At 40.7% G+C, this 18200-nt stretch overlaps 1 protein-coding gene across 1 annotated transcript in view; it reads right to left on the reverse strand.

The window, feature by feature from the left end:
* The window catches only part of GPC4 (glypican 4), a 111607-nt gene that overhangs the window by 17075 nt on the left and 76332 nt on the right, over window positions 1-18200 (reverse strand). Inside the window, exons 2-3 of the mRNA XM_055338941.1 lie at window positions 17875-18033; window positions 3619-4010 (exon numbers count right to left, since the gene is read on the reverse strand). Coding sequence (XP_055194916.1) covers window positions 3619-4010; window positions 17875-18033 — 551 coding nt within the window. The remainder of the gene's footprint in view (window positions 1-3618; window positions 4011-17874; window positions 18034-18200) is intronic.

Raw genomic sequence — 18200 nt, forward strand, 5'->3', positions numbered from 1 at the left:
AACAGTGGTTGGCCACCCAAACTGGTAGAGAAGCTTACTTATTTTATTAATCAAATGTAGATTTTTTTCTCAACATGTTCAATTTGAAATAAGGTTTTGATAGATCGTTTACTGTCTTTTCCATAGAACTATATCTTAAATTAATATCTTGGTTTATTTGGTAGCCATACTCCAAAAATGAATGTAATAAATGTTTTCTCAAATATCCAAGTATTTACGTGCTTCTAAGTAGAAACATAATGATAAGAGATTTTTTGTATGTGTGTTTTAACTACTTTAGAAATTGACTTGATGCCTGAGTATCTTACTATTGTTAATTTAGGTAATGTAACCCAACTCGGTTGAAGGGTTTGACTTCAAGTCAGTCCTTAAGTCTAGAGGAAGCTCAGTAGGGAAGCAAAACATTATCAAAAAGTTTCCAATTACAATTCAACTTTTAAAGTAGATAAGAGGATTTTTTTTTAAAGATTTTATTTATTTATTCATGAGAGACACAGAGAGAGAGGCAGAGACACAGGCAGAGGGAGAAGCAGGCTCCACACAGGGAGCCCGATGTGGGACCCGATCCCTGGTCTCCAGGATTACTTCCTGGGCTGAAGGCGGCGCTAAACCGCTGAGCCACCTGGGCTGCCCTATAAGAGGATTTTCTTTTTTTTTTTTTATAAGAGGATTTTCAACTAAACAACTGACAAGTGATGTTTACTTACAGTAAATTAAGCCCTATAGCTGGTATTCTCATATCATATAACTATGTATCTCTTACACAGATATGAAAAATTACAGTGAACGTAGAATACAGATCAATTCTGAAGCAAATTTAGGGTTAAATTTAGAAAGGAACTTTCTCAAACAATTTACCAATAATAAGGTAACACAGAAAATCTCTTGCTTAAAAAAATTCATACCAAAAGAAACACCAGAAATTGATTGCGACTCCTTTGTTTTGAGTCACATATTCTTTATTGTATAGGTTAAGTGTGTTTGAATCTTCTATACAAAAGCCAACCTTATGGATTTCCCACCATGAATTTTAAGCACCAGGTCCAGAAGAAGAATGTGATACAGGGAAGCCACAACTGCTTCTTTATCCCTACCCTGGGAGGTGAGATGGGGTGCACAATGGCAAGCCTTCTAGCTCCTGACCTTCTAATCTGCAATGAAGGGTCTAATCACTTTGTTTCATCTACTGCCTTCCATGGTGGGTTGGAGGTTCTGGAATCTCCAACTCTAAGAGGGCTCCAATCTAGCCAAGTGAGGCTAACCAGACCAGCTTGGTCCCTCTCCCCAATAAATGAAAGGGGTAATGGCTAATGTGAAGCAAACACTTTTCAGATGCTTGCAAAGGGCTTTCTACTTCTTGTCTTTCCTTTCACACCCACACACGCTCATTCAAAGCACACAGCAGCGCTTTTCTGCCTTTTCGGCTTAGGATGAACACAAGGACTTGTTGAAGGAGGGCAGATGTGTCAGGAGAGCTACAACATGAATAACTGCAAACTGGAGTAACTGTGCCTTGTTTTGGGACTGTGGCATGAGCATCTGCAAAACTCCTCATGGTTTCTCAGGCTGGCAGAAGTTCAGGAATCAGATTATTCCTTTAATTATAACCATTATCCCCCACTTGCTCCCTCATATGCCCTAACAAATGTTTGCAATTTACAAGGGAGAATATCAGCAGGATGAGGAGTGAACCAATACATGCTGGAAAGAACTGTTCCCTAAAAGTGTATGGCCTGGAGATGAGAGCATACACACCTGTAGTAATGAAGGCAATCAGCGAAGCTTCCTATCACCAAACCCTAGCATGAAATGTCCTAGAAACACCTAATTTTCATGGTACACGATTCTTCAGAATCTTTTCTTCACTGGGTGAATGTACATTTCCTCTCTAACTTGGGTAATCCATGAATCCTAGCCTGCTCAGGCTGCGTATTAAAAATTAGGAGCACATGTTGTCTGGGTATGACTGGTAATAAGCATCCCTTGGTCTAGATAATAAGCATCCTGGTTTGGACAATAAATTCTTTGGTCACTTGAACTCTAAATGAACTCTGATAGGTGATCATATTGATATTCCAGTTGTTTGTATGGCTGTTCAGTTTTTATTTTGACCACTCCCTTCTGTCCTCAAAACAACCAAATGATCTAAGTAGAAGCTGCTGCTGTCTTTATGTCTGCAGATTTTTTAGTAAATGGACAATTTGGCTTTTCCTTTGAGGGCAGAAATGTTACAGAACCAAGATCAGTCTTCCAAAGGTAACTTGCCCCAGATTATTGTTTCTTCATTGTTACTAAGTCATAGAAGAGTAGAGGTAGAAAGGCCTTCAAGAAGTCTTCAAATTTCATTTTTTTCTGGGGAAGAGGGGAGTGAAGGAGCCATAAAACCTTTCCCCCACCTTGAAATCTTGCTCAAAATTATATTTTGAGGGGCACCTGGGTGGCAATTCAGTGTCTGATTCTTGATTCCGGGTCAGGTCATGATCTCAGGGGCATGAGAATGAGCCCTGCATCAGGGTCCTCACTCAGCACAAAGCATACTTGAGATTCTCTCTCTCCCTCTGCTCCTTCTCCCATGCTCACTTGCACACACATGCTTTCTCTCTCTTAAAATAAATAAAATCTTAAAAAAAAACTTTGAAAAGTGAGGAAAGCAAAGATTCTCTAGTGCTGCCAGGAGGTAAAGAAACAAATGCAGAGTCACTTACTGGAAGACTCCTCATACCTCTCTTGCTGAGAGGGAGACTCAAGGAGGCCCCTGAAACACATCCTTAGCTTGTTTCAAAGGACACAGTCCAATTCCTTTAATGAACAAATGAGGAAAATGTGCCTCATTTCATATACTCTTGCCTACATATTACAATTTCATTCTCTTTTGGTAATCCTGTAAACAAAGCCGTAAGTCAAGAGCAGGTGGCCCACACTGTCATAAAAAGCCTCTAAAGAGCTCTGAGTATGCCTTCAAATAAGGAAACACATCCTAATGCATGTTAAATACTGCTCTAGACTGTAACTAGTTAAGCCTAATCCTAGTCACTCAAAGCAACCAATGATGGAGCCTGTCTGTTTCTTTCCTTGGAGGGGAAGTAAAATGGGGGCTGAAAACAATATGGCAATATTAAACCTATTTTGAGAATTAAGGTTCCCAAGTAAACATACGTCCTGCTTCTAAGAAAAGCTACCAAGGAAACCACTGGAAAGAATGACGTTATAAGATGATAGTCATCACAGCACGGTCTCTATATGGTGTATCTCCATCAGAACAGTATGTGAGGGAAAAGGCTAAGAGAAAGAAGAGAGCACAGACGAAAATGGTTATCAAGCCAGTGGAATTCTACTGATTTTCTAGCTCCCAAACTTTCTTTTTATTTACTTATTTGTGGGGGGGGCATGAGCGAGCCAGCACACAAGTGGGACCAGCAGAGGGAGAGAGAGAACCCTAAGCAGACTCCATACTGAGCTTGGAGCCTAACGTGGGGCTCAAACTCTTGACCCTGAGATCATGACTTGAGCTGGAACCAGGAGTCAGACGCTCAACTTACTGCGGCCCCCAGGTGCCCTCCAAAACCTTCTTTTAAAATGAAACAACATAAAACAACACAGGATGCAAACAGCACTTACCACAGAGACTTTGCTCACTACGTCTCTTGCGACCGCTAAGCCTTGAGCAAAAGTACGGGCTGCTACAAATGCACGAGTAACCTGCAGCTTCAGTTTCCGAGGGACGTCTCCGAAGGGCTTCAGCTGCTCGGTGTACTTGCTCACACATTCCAGATACTCATCTGTAAAGTGGTACTGGGAGTTCACCAAGCGGAACATCCGCTCCAAAAGGCGAGCCCAGAAGTCACTTAACATTTCTTCCAGGTTCACACTTCCTGCCACATAGTAGCGCTTCAGCTCCCCAAAGAGATCTTTGAACAGTTCAGAATTTTGCATGTATAGGCGGCCGTAGGTCTTCACAAACATGTCATTCAGAGATTTCTCTGCATTTTCCAGTAGTTCTTTGAAGAATTCTAAAAACAAAACAAAACAAAAAAAGAAAGCAAGGGTTTTCAGTAATTAACAGTGTTTTTCAGGTCAATTTGAAAACGGGGAAAAATGACAAAATGAAACTGGAAAACATGCTCATAAATGAGGTGGATTTCTTTTGGGGGGTGCGGATGTAGCACAACTGATCATTTATCAATGAAAGTAAATCAAGGTCACAAGTCACAAAGTCACTTACTTGTGTCTACATCTAAGATATGGGGGAAAATGGTATCTTGGACCAACAACTTCTCAGGAGTCAATATAAAACATACACACACACTTCTCTCATTCAGTCACAAGGTAAATAAAGAACCAGATAAAAATGGGTACATGAAATCTAAAACATGAGGTTTGCCAGAACTTTCTACTACAAGAATCTACACCAAAGCTAACTATGCCTTGTAAAGGCAATCTGACACCAGGACAGGTATTTTCAAAACACGTTGTTTAACTTGGACACAATTTTTTTCTTTTTTCCTTATATCTACATGACATGCAAGAACACTGCCTGAGGGGGATGCCTGGGTGGCTCAGCAGTTTAGTGTCTGCCTTTGGCCCAGGGCAAGATCCTGGAGTCCCAGGATGAGTCCTGCATGGGGCTCCCTGCATAGAGCCTGCTTCTCCCTCTGCCTGTGTCTCTGCCTCTCTCTCTCATGAATAAATAAATAAAATCTTAAAAAAAAGAACACTGCCTGGGAAATACTGGAGGCCAAGAAACATAATGAAATACTCCAAAAGCTAGCGCTCAGGTTTTTTGAAAATGGGTCCTCAGATGTTTCCCGTGGCATTAGTACAAATTGGGGTATCCAAGTTAACCCTGGGTTCTTAAAGAGTTCATATGGTAACATCATGAGATTCTGTGGGGGGAGGGTGGGAGGAGGGAGAGAGACATGCAATGCCTAGCAGACTCAATTACAGATTTGGTAGATTTACAGGACAGCAGGGAAAATAACTTGAGAAAAATACATTAAGAATACCTGATTATTCCAGGTATACTTTTTGGCTTGAGTGTTAAGAGATTTTAATCTCTTAAGTACAAAGGGCAAATTAGTTTCTCCTGAAGCTTTTCCTAGGCAGTTCAAAGAAGAAAAAAGTTAGTGGTGTATCTATAACAATCATTCTTAAAGAATCTATGGCTGGTATAAAAATAAACACTTCATGATATCAAGTTTACAAGCAGGAAATGTAATAAATACCAAAGCAAAATATAAGGACCACATCAATTAAGAAAGTGCCTCCAAATGAACATGGAGCAGAAAAGAAAATCTGGTGCCTCCTTTGAAACCAGAACATTAGCAATCTTCTAATGCAATAGCCCAACAAAGCCATTATATACTCATACTGGGTGGGCAAATCAGAGGCTGAGAACTACTTCCAAATAGTTTCTCAAATCAAAACAAAACAAAAAAACAAACAAAAAAAACACAAATAGTTTCTCGAAACCTGCATTGGAAACACTGAAGCCTTTTGGAGGGGGTGTGTGACTTTGTTTACTTCCAAGAGATACCTATGCCTCTGCTCATCACCACATGGGGGCTTGAGCCTCAAAGTCCACGGTCTTCTGGGTTTCAGCTTTTCAAACTGTGTGTGTTTTGTTTATGGGGTATTTTTGTGGGGAGAGGGGCTCTTTCCTTTTCCTTTGGTTGAGTTTTGCTTTTTATTTCCTGGGTGCTCTTCAAGGAGACAAAGGGAAATGGATTCCCTCTGAAGAGCTAAAAAGAAAGGGGAGTGCACAAGTCAACCTCTCACCTCCATTCCAAGTGCACAGCCTGGTATTTTTTACAGAAGTTTTCTGCCTGGAAGACCACTGGAAAGTACGCAAGGAGCTAGAGAACCATAGGAAAAACGTTACTCAAATAAGGTACCTGAGAGGCCTCTAATTCTCTCCAAAATCCCAAGTGATTCTCAAGTGTGGTCCCACGACAGGCAAACATCAACACCATGTTACCACATCACCAGGGCACTTGTTAGAAATGCAAGTTCCTGGGCCCCACCCTAAACCACTGGATCAGAGATTCTGGGCATGGATCCTAGCCATCTGCAACTCTGTTTACCCTAATGTTTGAGAACCACTGCTCTAGCCAAGGAAACATGTCTCATTTCACCCCTCAATAGCAATCAACACCAGCTCAGGGCTGTGCTAAATATGAAGCATACAGGTTAAACGTTTTAATTAGAATGTCTTTCCAATGAATTGTTTTTTTTCCCATTTTTTTCTCACATTCCTGGGTGTGATTTATGATGTTTTGGGGGGGATAAATTTTCCTGTGTGGAAGTCTCTCAACTAAGTGTCCAGATGCAGGCAGCACTTTTCTAGAATTCAAAGCTGGAGAGTCTTGGGGTAAGAAGAGACCTGGAAATGCCATCAGGTCCACTTCCAGTGCCTTGCTTGAATCGCTAGCACCCTGGCCAAGTGCTGCTGGTTTATCAGGTACATAATAAACAAGGGAAGCTGAGTTGTATTAGTATGGGTCCAGTGGGTTACACATATAGCTCTCACATGCTGGGAAACTGAAGCCTGGTCATTGAGATCAGTATGCAAGCCTTGTGTCAATCCGGTGCTATGAGTATTTCACGATCCAAAAGAGAAGATTCCAAAGGCAACCACAGGTCCTTCCCTCACATTGGATTTTTATTATATTGCTCATAAAACTGACACACATCATTTAGTGTAGAAGTAGGATGTTGGAAATTATTAGACTTGTGCTTTGATGACTCATTTAATAAGTAACTGAATATTCACTTGTATTTCTAGTGAATGGCACCTTAGTTGTACAGATTTTATGGGTGGAAGCAGAGTGGCATTTCAGAGGTGTTTGAATTTAAAAACATCTATACAATGTCAGAGTTCATTGTTTAGGCTTCTAAGTGTTCCAAGTCAAAGAAATGCTAAGACACTAAACATTTTATGGGAAAAAAAATAAAAGTCTCAGACTTCCTCATTCAGATCAAGAACCTATGGGTTGGTGTCCCTGTATAATGTAGCTGCTCTGGAGCATAAGAGAAACAATCTAATTAAGAGGAGAACTGATTTCAAACCAGCATGCCCTCTGTCCAATACCACCATGGATCTTACTTTGTTTCCTAGGACTCAAATTCTGTCTAGTAAGGGTGTGTGTGTGTGTGTGTGTGTGTGTGTGTGTGTGTGTGTACCTGTGCTGTGTGTGATGTTAATTTAAACTTTAAGAGATCAGTTTGGCGCTCCATACATACTAAATTCTAATTCCTTTCATTGTTCAGAAAATTGATTTCCTTTCTGACACTCTTTTAAAGACTCTTTAGTATGGCCATATAGGTTGCAAATATAGAGTGGGCTATACACAGGAATTCTACAAAATTGATGTATAACAAGTTAAAATCATTCTTAATGGATACACAATTTGACAGGTATGTACTGAGTGGCTATTATGCACTCAAATGAAAGCACAGGTTTAGCACACATCTTAACCTTCTTGCCCAATCAGATTATAATCAACATTTCCAATAAGACAAATTTTCTTCATCCAATTCACCTTTACTATACCACCAACCCTCCACACATGGTTTTATGTGCACCAGAGATTTTTAAAGCATTGATAAAATCCTTAATCTTTCATTTCATATAGAAAGTTTTAAAGTATTCATCTCTTTCACCTATGGAAGTTAATGGAACAAAAGTCAAGGGATTCAAAAGACCTAAACACCCTTCTCTTTAGACTTATTCTTACTGACTCTGTTAAATGGGACTCTTCAACCTATGCCTTTTGCCTCAGAGACCTTATAAGGATGATGGACATAAATTCTATTTTTTTTTAAATTTTTATTTATTTTATGATAGAGAAAGAGAGAGAGAGAGAGAGAGAGAGAGGCAGAGACACAGGCAGAGGGAGAAGCAGGCTCCATGCACCGGGAGCCCGACGTGGGATTCGATCCAGGGTCTCCAGAATCGCGCCCTGGACCAAAGGTAGGCGCCAAACCGCTGCGCCACCCAGGGATCCCGATGGACATAAATTCTAAAAGCCACTTCAATTAGGTCCAATATCAGCCAAAGCATAATAATCTGCTATAAGGAGAAAAAACAGGGGCTTTTACACCTGCCCCTCCTACAAACTAGTAGCTTTCCTATGTTCGTGTATAACTCTTGTGCATCCCCAGTCCTCCTTTTATTCCTAGGACACCTCCTTCTACAACGAGGAATAGAGCAAAATTAGACATTTGAGTCCTGGTCCACGGCCATTAATGGCAACTTCATTAATCACTGTAATGTTCATCTTCACTTTCTCCTCCATTATTCAGAATTCAGGATCAGGGTCAGATCTTAATTGCTGAAGAACAACTGTACAGGCCGGAGACACCTAGCAATCATTCCTTCTTAGTCATTATACCTGAAGCCAATTATAAGATACTCAGTGGTGAAGAGAGGACCAGCCAGCACGGTGTAACCCAGGATTCCGCAATGATCAGAAGCTCCGTTAATTGGGAATTAGATCTCCCTTGCGGCAACAACTTATATTCATGGAAAATGGTGGGAAGGGAATCTGTTTCAAGGGATGCTACCGGTGTCTGAAAGACAGAGTCAATGAGGTGATGGTTTAAAAGCATTTAAAATATGGTATCTGTGATCATGGTTTATTTCTCCTTCAGCTTGCAGTTTGGAGGCTTGAGTGATTATGTTCTAAGGATCAAGCAACTGCTACTACCAGGGCCCATGGATGAGCATTTAACATGGGGGTGGAAACAGAAACCAACATGCTACATCTCTAAACCAGTGTGACACAGTGGGGAAACCATGGGATCTCTCACTTGCTGAAGTCACTGTGTGACTTCAGATGGATGAAAGATCAAACCTGATTTTCTGTGGCCTCATCCATAACATGACGCTGTTACTACTCACCTTAGATGGATAATGCGCAGCACACCAAAGACACTCAACAAATGGACACTACTTGTAATAGGTAGTGTTCTTATTGTCACCTTTAGGGTTTCTTCCTATCTACAATCACCTTAAAAATCTCTTGAGGCTGGTTTTTATCTCTCCTAGCAGAGTCCAATATTATCCAGCTCAGGAACATAAATTAAGCCAAAGCTGCTGGAGATCAGTTAAGGAGACTCAAGGCCTTATAAAACTGGGAGCAATTTAGTCAAAGGAAATGCTTAACAGCTCTGGCTCCCAATGCTGTGCAATGTCCCAGACATCCACATGGGTGGGAGGGACCATTGAATGCAAGAAACCAAAGAGAGAAACCTCAACCCATGGAAGAGGTTTTATATCAGAAGAGAGTATCACACACTTCACGCAAAGATAAAACACAGATCAGGGTAAAGGATTAAGCAAAGAATCGGTGAAAGGAAAATTGAGAAGGAAGTGGCAGGACAATCCCCACCCACCCCTCCCCACACATTTCATCTGCCAGAAGTCAGCTCAGAACAAGGGCTGAGCTAGGGGACTATTTCCCAGCTCTAAATGCGAATTATTCTTAATATCAATAATATCAGTTGAACATGGGAAAAACTAGAATGAGAGGTCACCTTTTCCATATAAACAGTTTCTACTCAAATATCCTGTCTTTTAAAAAGAATGAAGAAGAACATCATTTCTTCTCTCCCCAGCCACTTGTCCTGCTTCAAATAAACATTCAAAATTCTTGAAACAGGTCAAAAGGCCCCCAGTTCTGCTATTAAACACCATTAGTTACTCCATTATAAACAATTGGCTGGCTATTGATTAATGAGCTAGAAAACATTCTAGAACTAACCCACGACCTTAAGAGATTGGAAGTCCTTTCTTTTCAATCCACTTGGCTATGTGCTATAAATTACCACCTTGTGTTTATAGTATTAGGAAGCTGCCTTTTACGTTGAAGGATTAATTTCCTCTTTACTGTATAGACTGTACTTCACAGCCCTGGCATGGTGTGTGAACATTAAGTTACCACCTCGACAAAATTCCTGAGAAAAGAAGCCTCCTTGAAAATGCTACAAATCATACTTTTCACACTGTTAAGAAAACTTAAAGAGTTATATTCACCCATTCATCCAAGAGCATGCATTTAATCAAGAACAGCGAGAATAAGCATCGATGAATATAAGAGAAAAAGGAAATTAAACGAACATCTTACTGACGGAAACGAAACTGAAACTTTGGTCTCTGAAGATCTCTTCCCTCTGTCTTGCTTTTTTGGTAAAGTCTATTTAAGTTTTCAGCAGGCATTTTCCTCTATCTTGGCAAAATCTTACTCCTCAAAAGTGCCTGCTAGGGCACGGTGTACTAAAAGGACACACACTCGATTAATGTTCATCGACCGATAGCACATCAACAGACCTCCCCTAGGATGACAGGACAATTGCCAATCACAGCCCTAAGGGCTGTGAACATATGAAAAGGTGCTAGGGATCCTACCAAAATAGGTGCAACCCTTTTTCTGCAAGGTTCATTTTCATAGTTAATCCATTTTGAATGCTAAAGCTCCTTGTGTTCTCTCTCATGGCTCCCATCTCATGCTACTGTAGCCAGAGACATGGCTAAATACTCTTAAGTCTTCCACTGGACACCATTCCTTCCACAGGAAGAGGACACCTGGCTCCAGCTAGCCAATTCCCTTTAACACACCTATGCCTTCTCATTCCAGTGCCTGAAGAAGGCTGAGGGGATGGTTTAAGCAAGCCAGGAGGCTGGAGCAGCCGTCCCAAGTGTTCCATATAATAACTCTATGTGGTTCTATTCTGTGGCCTCATAAACAAACCTTATAATACAGTTTAGGTGCTCATGACTTAGTGGCAAGAGAAAAATCAGGACATAAAGTATCAATAATCTGTTAAGACTCAAATTTACATCTACATGCACAAAAAAAGATAAGGCAAATATGATGCTGATGTAAATACAACGGGTGTCGGGCAGCCCAGGTGGCTCAGCGGTTTGGTGCTGCCTTCAGCCCAGGGCCTGATCCTGGAGACCCAGGATCGAGTCCCACGTCGGGCTCCCTGCATGGAGCCTGCTTCTCCCTCTGCCTGTGTCTCTGCCTCTCTGTCTCTCTCATGAATAAATAAATAAAATCTTTAAAAAAAATACAACGGGTGTCAGGGACATAGGGTAATTATTTTTCAGTAGGTGTTTCTCACTTTTGTCCACCCAAATTTTTCGGTAACATCAGAAAAATACTATACCTTCATTGTACTCAAAAAGTACTTTATTTCCCTTTATTCTATTCATTTAACTTAATCGCTGAAGGTTTCCATGCATTTTTCTATTGTCTACAAATGGTCTACAGTGACCACTGTGATACTTTTTTGGGGGGAACCCCAAATATTTTCTTAAAACACCACCAAAACAGTTACGTTTTTTCATAAAAAATACAATTTCTTTTCCTATCAAGTATCCCTTTTCAAGCTGTAGCAATCTAAAAAGTATGGAGAGATATGAAGAAAATAGAACCAAATTGTCGGTCACCCCATCACTAAAAGACAGCCACAACAGTTTATCAAATTCCCTATGTTTTTCCTATGAAGATATGTATTGTTACAGGCTTAAGATCATACCATATCTGTACCTGTTCTCAGGTAACACCGTGTAGTTAGCGTTTCCTATGGGTATGAGATTCTTTGGTAACACCATTTATAACAACTGCATATATATGACACCATATGCACAGACCGGGATCATTATGAGACATTTAAGACCGATTTCCTATTTTTCATTATTGTAAATAATGCTGTGATGGACACCCCTGAATATAAACCTGTATACAGATCTTTCTTTCCTTGAGATAAAAATCTGAAAGCAGAATTACTAAATCAAAGGCTATGAGAGTGTCTTTCAAAATTTCTGACCCACCGAACTCCAGGAAAGGTTGTGCCCATATAGTGCTCTCCCTGAGGCATATTTATTACAACAGTTTCAATTGCTTTGCTAATTCTTTCAAGGGGAAGCAGGTGGAGAAAGGCCTGGCCTGGCTGGAGAATTCTCCCTGTCAATCAGTGGAGATGCAGTGCAGGATCGAATATGCCCTTTTCTTTGCCTGGATGGACAGATACACAGAAAGAGGGTGGGCAGAGAGAAACAACAGCTTTCTAGACTCACGGGCTCAAAGTGCAATGAACCAACAAAATAGATAAAAGCAGTTCAGTCGAAGCTCTTCCATTGACTCACTTGCTGCTTCTTGCTGATGCCACGACTTCTTAAGAAGTCAAAGCTAACAGCAGAGGCCCACAGAGCCAAGTACCGGGGGCTCCTGGGCTCCCTGGAAGTTGCACAAGCATTTTCAATCTGCAGAGATAGCCAATGCTAGAGCCACAATTGGTCACACTTCAGATAACAACTCAAAAGGCAGAAAACCTTTGTCAATACAGAAATGGGTGTGTTTTGTCTGAGCTCTTGATTTGATTACAGTAAGCTGCCAGTGGCTCTTTTTCACCAAGTTTCACAGAGATTATAAAAGAGTTAGCAAAATGTCTGGCCTTCTAGTCCCCTTCACATGGAAGGAAAAGAAAACAGAATTATAAAGAAAAGAGTAGTAGTGTCTGTCTTCTAAGGAAATCAAAGACCATTAGCATTATGATCTAGAAAGAGCACTGCATTTGCGAGAAGGCCTCATGTCTTTCTTTGTAGTTCTGTAGCTACTCATCCTGTGAAATGTTGTCCACTGCACTAGAGCAGAGGTTTTAAAAAAAGCAATGCATTTTTTTGAATGTCTGAATGGATCAATTCTAAGGTGAGGATTAAAAAGCAACCCTAGGGGATCCCTGGGTGGCGCAGCGGTTTGGCGCCTGCCTTTGGCCCAGGGCGCGATCCTGGAGACCCGGGATCGAATCCCACATCAGGCTCCCAGTGCATGGAGCCTGCTTCTCCCTCTGCCTGTGTCTCTGCCTCCCTCTCTCTCTCTCTTTCTGTGACTATCATAAATAAATTAAAAAAAAGCAACCCTAGGACATATGTAGGTTATACCCTTCTATGACACATTTATTTGGAGGATTTTTTTGACATAAAAAACTCCCCAGGGGTCTTTAGGGGGTCTTCAGTAAGTCAGTCAATATGGACACACAAAGGACAAGAATAAAACCATGTAGTTGAAAAAACAGTGAAGGTCAGAGGTATTTGCCTTTTAAAGCCAGCTTCCTCCCACTGAGGTCACTGTGTTCATGGGCCTGCGAATTCTAATGCCGTCAACTCCCTGCACCTCCACGCTGGTTTCTCAACCGGCCTAACGAAGGGATGGCCAGTGTGAACTCTGGGAAACTTCCAGTCAGTGATTAAAACACAGATTTGGCAAAATCTGCAGAGTGCGACACGTCCTGCCTTCGTGAAATGACAGAAAACAAGGGGGCTGAGGGCTTCAGGGAAGGGTGGCCACTTTGATTTACACTTGGCCTGTGCAGATAGATGGGACAGACAATTATTTCTTTTATGTGCGTTTTAAGCTAATTCAGAAAATTTCTACTATTCTTTGAGTTAACAAGCCTCGGGCTCATGGGAGGGTTTTCAAAGACCTGGGGAAAGTAGTGGAGTTAAGAAATGATAGCAGGAAAATAGAGGGTACCAGACAGGCGGCTAATTAACATCTTGTAAGACCTTTCACTAAAGCAGCTGGTCTAGTCACATGTTTAGAAGATTCACAGAATTTTTAGAATTGAAAGGGTCTTTAGAGAGCATCTAGCTCAACCCCCTCATTTTATGGATGGGAAAACTGAGACCCAGTTAATTGCCCCAGGTCACAGTGGGTTCACAGCAGAATCAGGCTGACAATTCACTGTGCTCTGCCTCCAGAAGTTACTACATTTGCTCCCTACGCTGATGAATTAACAGAGTTTTTGCAGTGGACTAGCATCAAGACAACATCTCTATTCCCTTAAGATTTAACATGCAAACTATTTGATTTTGGAAGTTAAGCAAAAATAAATTTTCAAACTTGTTACATCGGTTTTACTATGTGATTCAGAGATATATTTAACATGGCAGCTCTAATCTTCTTAATCTATTTGGGTTGTTTGAACTATGCTTCTTTTAAAAACAACTAGTCTCTCACAAAACATGACATTTTGGGGTGGGCCTTTATGTTGTGGTCCCTAAACACGGATTATGCCCCACTTCTATTATTTCTATTCCTTTGCCTGGCAATTCTTTCTAAGCCCCCTGAACTGAGCATCTGATTAGCATATTCATGAGATAACCGATTCAGCTATGTTAATTAGCAGTTCTACTTTTAAAAAAAAAAATTCTTTTTTTCCCAGAACTCACCAAGAGGGGGAGCAGCTAGCTCTGCCACTATCACTTTCTAGCTCCAGGTCTCTAGCCTAGGATAGTATATTTGTACATTTCTGGTACAGATCCTCAGTTAAAGAATGGGCAAGGGAGATTACAGTGTAGAAAAATAAAGAGGTGAGACCTTAAACTCAGACGTACAAGTTTAAAAATGAGAATCCTGAGAATTTTGGTGTGGAGGGGTAGTGCCTAAGGAAGTATACTTAATGTACTTTCTCCAGGTCTGTAAATACACACATGTACACAGTTTACAACTTTAAAAAAAAATGGGTTTAAAAAAATGGGTTTACAGTCTGTATAATCTCTTTAGATGGGCAAACAGTAAAAAATTAAACATGTAGAACAAAAAGCCTTTAAAGATAAGGGAACTGGCTCCGAAACAACATGACTGGCATTTGAACTCTGGAGCTCCCTGAGGAAGAATGATAGAAAACCTGAGGCAATGGGATGATTTCTAGTTAATGAAGGCTGACCCCCTAAAAGCCTACAACCTTATTTTTGTTGAAAAGTTTTTAACTTTAATAAGCAGGGTACCTGGGTAGCTCAGTTGGTTAAGCATTTACCTTCGGCTTGGGTCATGATCCCGGGATAGGGCCCCCGTGTGTGTGTGTGTGTGTGTGTGTGTGTGTGTGTGTGTGTGTGTAGATCTCTTGCTTGTGGGGGGGTCTGCTTCCCCCCCTCTGCCCCTGCCCCTCCCCCTCTGCTCATGAGCTTATGCAAGAGGACACATGCACATGCCCTCTCTCTCAAATAAATAAATAAATAAATAATCTCAAACAAAAAGTTTATAACAAATTAACTGTTCCAGTCTTAGAAATAAGTGTTCTCTCAGAAACGGGACTAAAGTTCTGATGGTAGAGGAAGGTGCCTGGGCTCAGGGTCACCACTTTAAATTTACACTGTAAGCTTGGAGATGGCAAAAGAGGCTCCTTTGAAATTGCCTGACCTTATAGGTTCCCATGTGTCCCTCTGTTATTTCCTCAGGATTTGTCGTAGGCCTTTTTCCTGCCACCTTGGACACCCCATCATAGTTCTCCAGCTGCCATCTTATTGCTCTGCCCAATCTCTTCCCTTCCATTCACATCAATAACCTCAGGCTTGTCCTTTGTAATGGCTTGGACAATTCTTTGACGGAAGCACCCTGCCGCCCTTGGATTTTGGAGCATCAAGACAGCCCATAAACAATTTCACTCAACATCCTCTTTAGGCCTGAGGCACATTGGTGGGTCCTAATGGCCATCCTTAAAAATCAGTCAACAAATGCAGTACCCACTTGAGGATTATGGTTTGTTGGATACCAGTCAACTGAAGTTTTAAGCATACAAACACATTTAATTATCTCAGAAAACTTAGCTTGGAGGAAATAGGCAACACATCCCAGAGCTCTGTTCTGATCTCCACACCAAACACATTTAAGCTACTACTCCTTCAAAAGAAATGTAATCTATATTAAAAAAAGAAAGAAAGAAATGTAATCTGTGTTCAGTACCTTTGTTGTCTATGCCATATTTTAATTTGAAGTCAGAAGAAATAAACTAAAGCTTTATAATCATTTTTCAGGACCAGTTTTGAAACTGATAAAGAAACAGTGTTAACACATTTATTGAATGTGAAACCTGGTAGGGAAGGGCCAGAGAAACGGTTTTTCCATCCTTTTTAAAAAAACATATGTTAACACTTACTGATAGTGTTTCTCTGTATGGCTTTTTAAAAACTACACGCTGGAATCATACAAGTAATGCTATAAAACCATGGGGAGTGGGAAGGGAAAAGAATAGCTAAAGCAGCAGGCCTGCAGGCAAGAGACGTCACTAATGTCTGTGGGCTCTGTACCAGGAGGAGACCCGTCTAACAGGAAATGGGGTGACTTGGAGGTGGCAGAACCTGAAAACAGCTTTGTCTCCACTCCATCATGCTACCAACAGGCTAGCCATTTGTAAAGAGCAAAGAGACTTTTTCCTCCTACATGCCCTTATTAAACCCCAAGGGGTTGTTTTCATGCGTTAGCATCTCAAGTTTTCTAAGATGGCCATCTAATTGTCTTTCTGAGTATCCTCTTCAAAGTCAAAGAAAATGCTGAGGTTACTGTCTTGAATAAGAAACGCCAGTCAAGCAAATACCAGTCTTTTCAATAATTAAACTAAGAGTTTAGTGACCAAGAGAGACAGAGGTGGCCTAATGATGTCTTTTGGCAATAACACCCATCTTCGAGGGATGTTACCATGTTGTTAAGTACTCTTTATAGTTACAGCATGTGTTGTGGGGTGGGGGTATAGACTAATAGACATACAGACATATAAAACATTTTCATCCACCCAGGAGAAGGAGAAGATAAATTCAAGATTGAACACAATATTGCATAGTAACTGGTGGTAAAATGGGTATGATAAATGACATGCTACATAGAGAGAACTTTAGTTCAACTACATTACAAATTAAATATGCTCTCATGGTCTAGCCTGGGAACCGAACACTTATTAAATTGGTTCTAAGTTTCAAATAACAAATCTCAAAAGCCAACATTTGAAATACAACCTGTTCTTTAGCTGGGGACTGCCTTATCAGCTATATAAATCTAATTTAGTCCAACTTCTCACCATGGTAACAAGCCCTTTGCAGAAATACTCAAAGACATTTCACATCTCGAAAATTTGCCTTGTACTTCACCACCACACATAATGTCAGGAAAAGCATGCTTCAAAGGTACTATGTAATTAGAATGGCCTTTAAAACAGGCACAAAGGAAATCATTCCTATTAAAATAAAATCTACTTCATAACACTCTTCAAACTGAGTGAAGAGCAACAGAGAAGAGAATCCTGAGGTGTTTGGAACCCAGACTCTAAAAGTCTGTTATCTGTAACATTGCTTCAGATAGGACTGAAGTTCTTCTCATTTGGCTTATCTTGGCCATTTCTTCACTATTAAAAGAAAGCATTCATATGCAAATTCCTATTTGGCACAGGGGATTGAAATGGGTTGGGTCATGGCTTTACATGGATAGACTAAGCCAAGGTACCAGCTAAGGGATGAAGCCCAGTTTAACGACAATTATAAATACAGGAGCTACTTCTGGGTCCCTGCTGCATGCAAACTCAAGAGCTGAATTTTAATCCTATCCATGTTCTACAGGGCTCCTAGGAATTCTGGTTGTCTCTGGGGAATCCAGTTTGAAATTTAATTTGAAGTCCAGCATCTGCAGAATCTCTATGCTTATTCTAAGTTTTCAGATGCCTGCTTTTTATTAGGGAGATTTTTTTCCCCCAGTAACTTGCGTCAACAACACTATTTTGTGTTCACCCAAGAAAATAAATGAAAGCTTTTAAATTAAACTACTTTAATCTCTTTTTTGGCTCCTTGTGACCAGATTTCCATAATGCCTACCATACAGATTCTACTGTATCCAGAAGGATCCTAGCAATGAAGCTGGAAGGCTAACTTGCCCTTAGGGATCCAAAAAGGAGAATGTCTTCGGAGAAGACAAAGGAGCTGTGAAAAAGCAATTGTATGAACTGAGCGGTTACTGTAAAATGTGACTTGCATAAAAGGTGTAAAACAAAGTCAAGAACAAAGCACATACTGATGCTTCCTTGGACCAAAGTTCCAATACCTACCATCAAACTTCTTGTAACGGGAAGCAAAGATGGCTTGCAAGTGGTTACATTGTTCGCTGACCACACTTTTGAAATCATCTTTACTTTGCAGGCTGTATTTCTCCTCCATCTCCTGAGAGCAGCAGGTATAGCCCTGGGGACAGATCTTCAAATGATCACCTGGAAGATAAAATTGTACGACAATCAATCTCCATCATCATTCATCAGGTCTAAGAGGCAAGACTTTCGCTTAAGTGCACACACTTCAATTCCACCTGAGAGGTTCCCGCAAAAGCCTAGGTATCATGTGTATCTGAAAAGTTTTACTGAAACCAAAAAACATCGAG

Source organism: Nyctereutes procyonoides, unplaced genomic scaffold, assembly GCF_905146905.1.
Source record: "Nyctereutes procyonoides isolate TBG_1078 unplaced genomic scaffold, NYPRO_anot_genome, whole genome shotgun sequence".
NCBI lineage: Eukaryota > Metazoa > Chordata > Mammalia > Carnivora > Canidae > Nyctereutes > Nyctereutes procyonoides.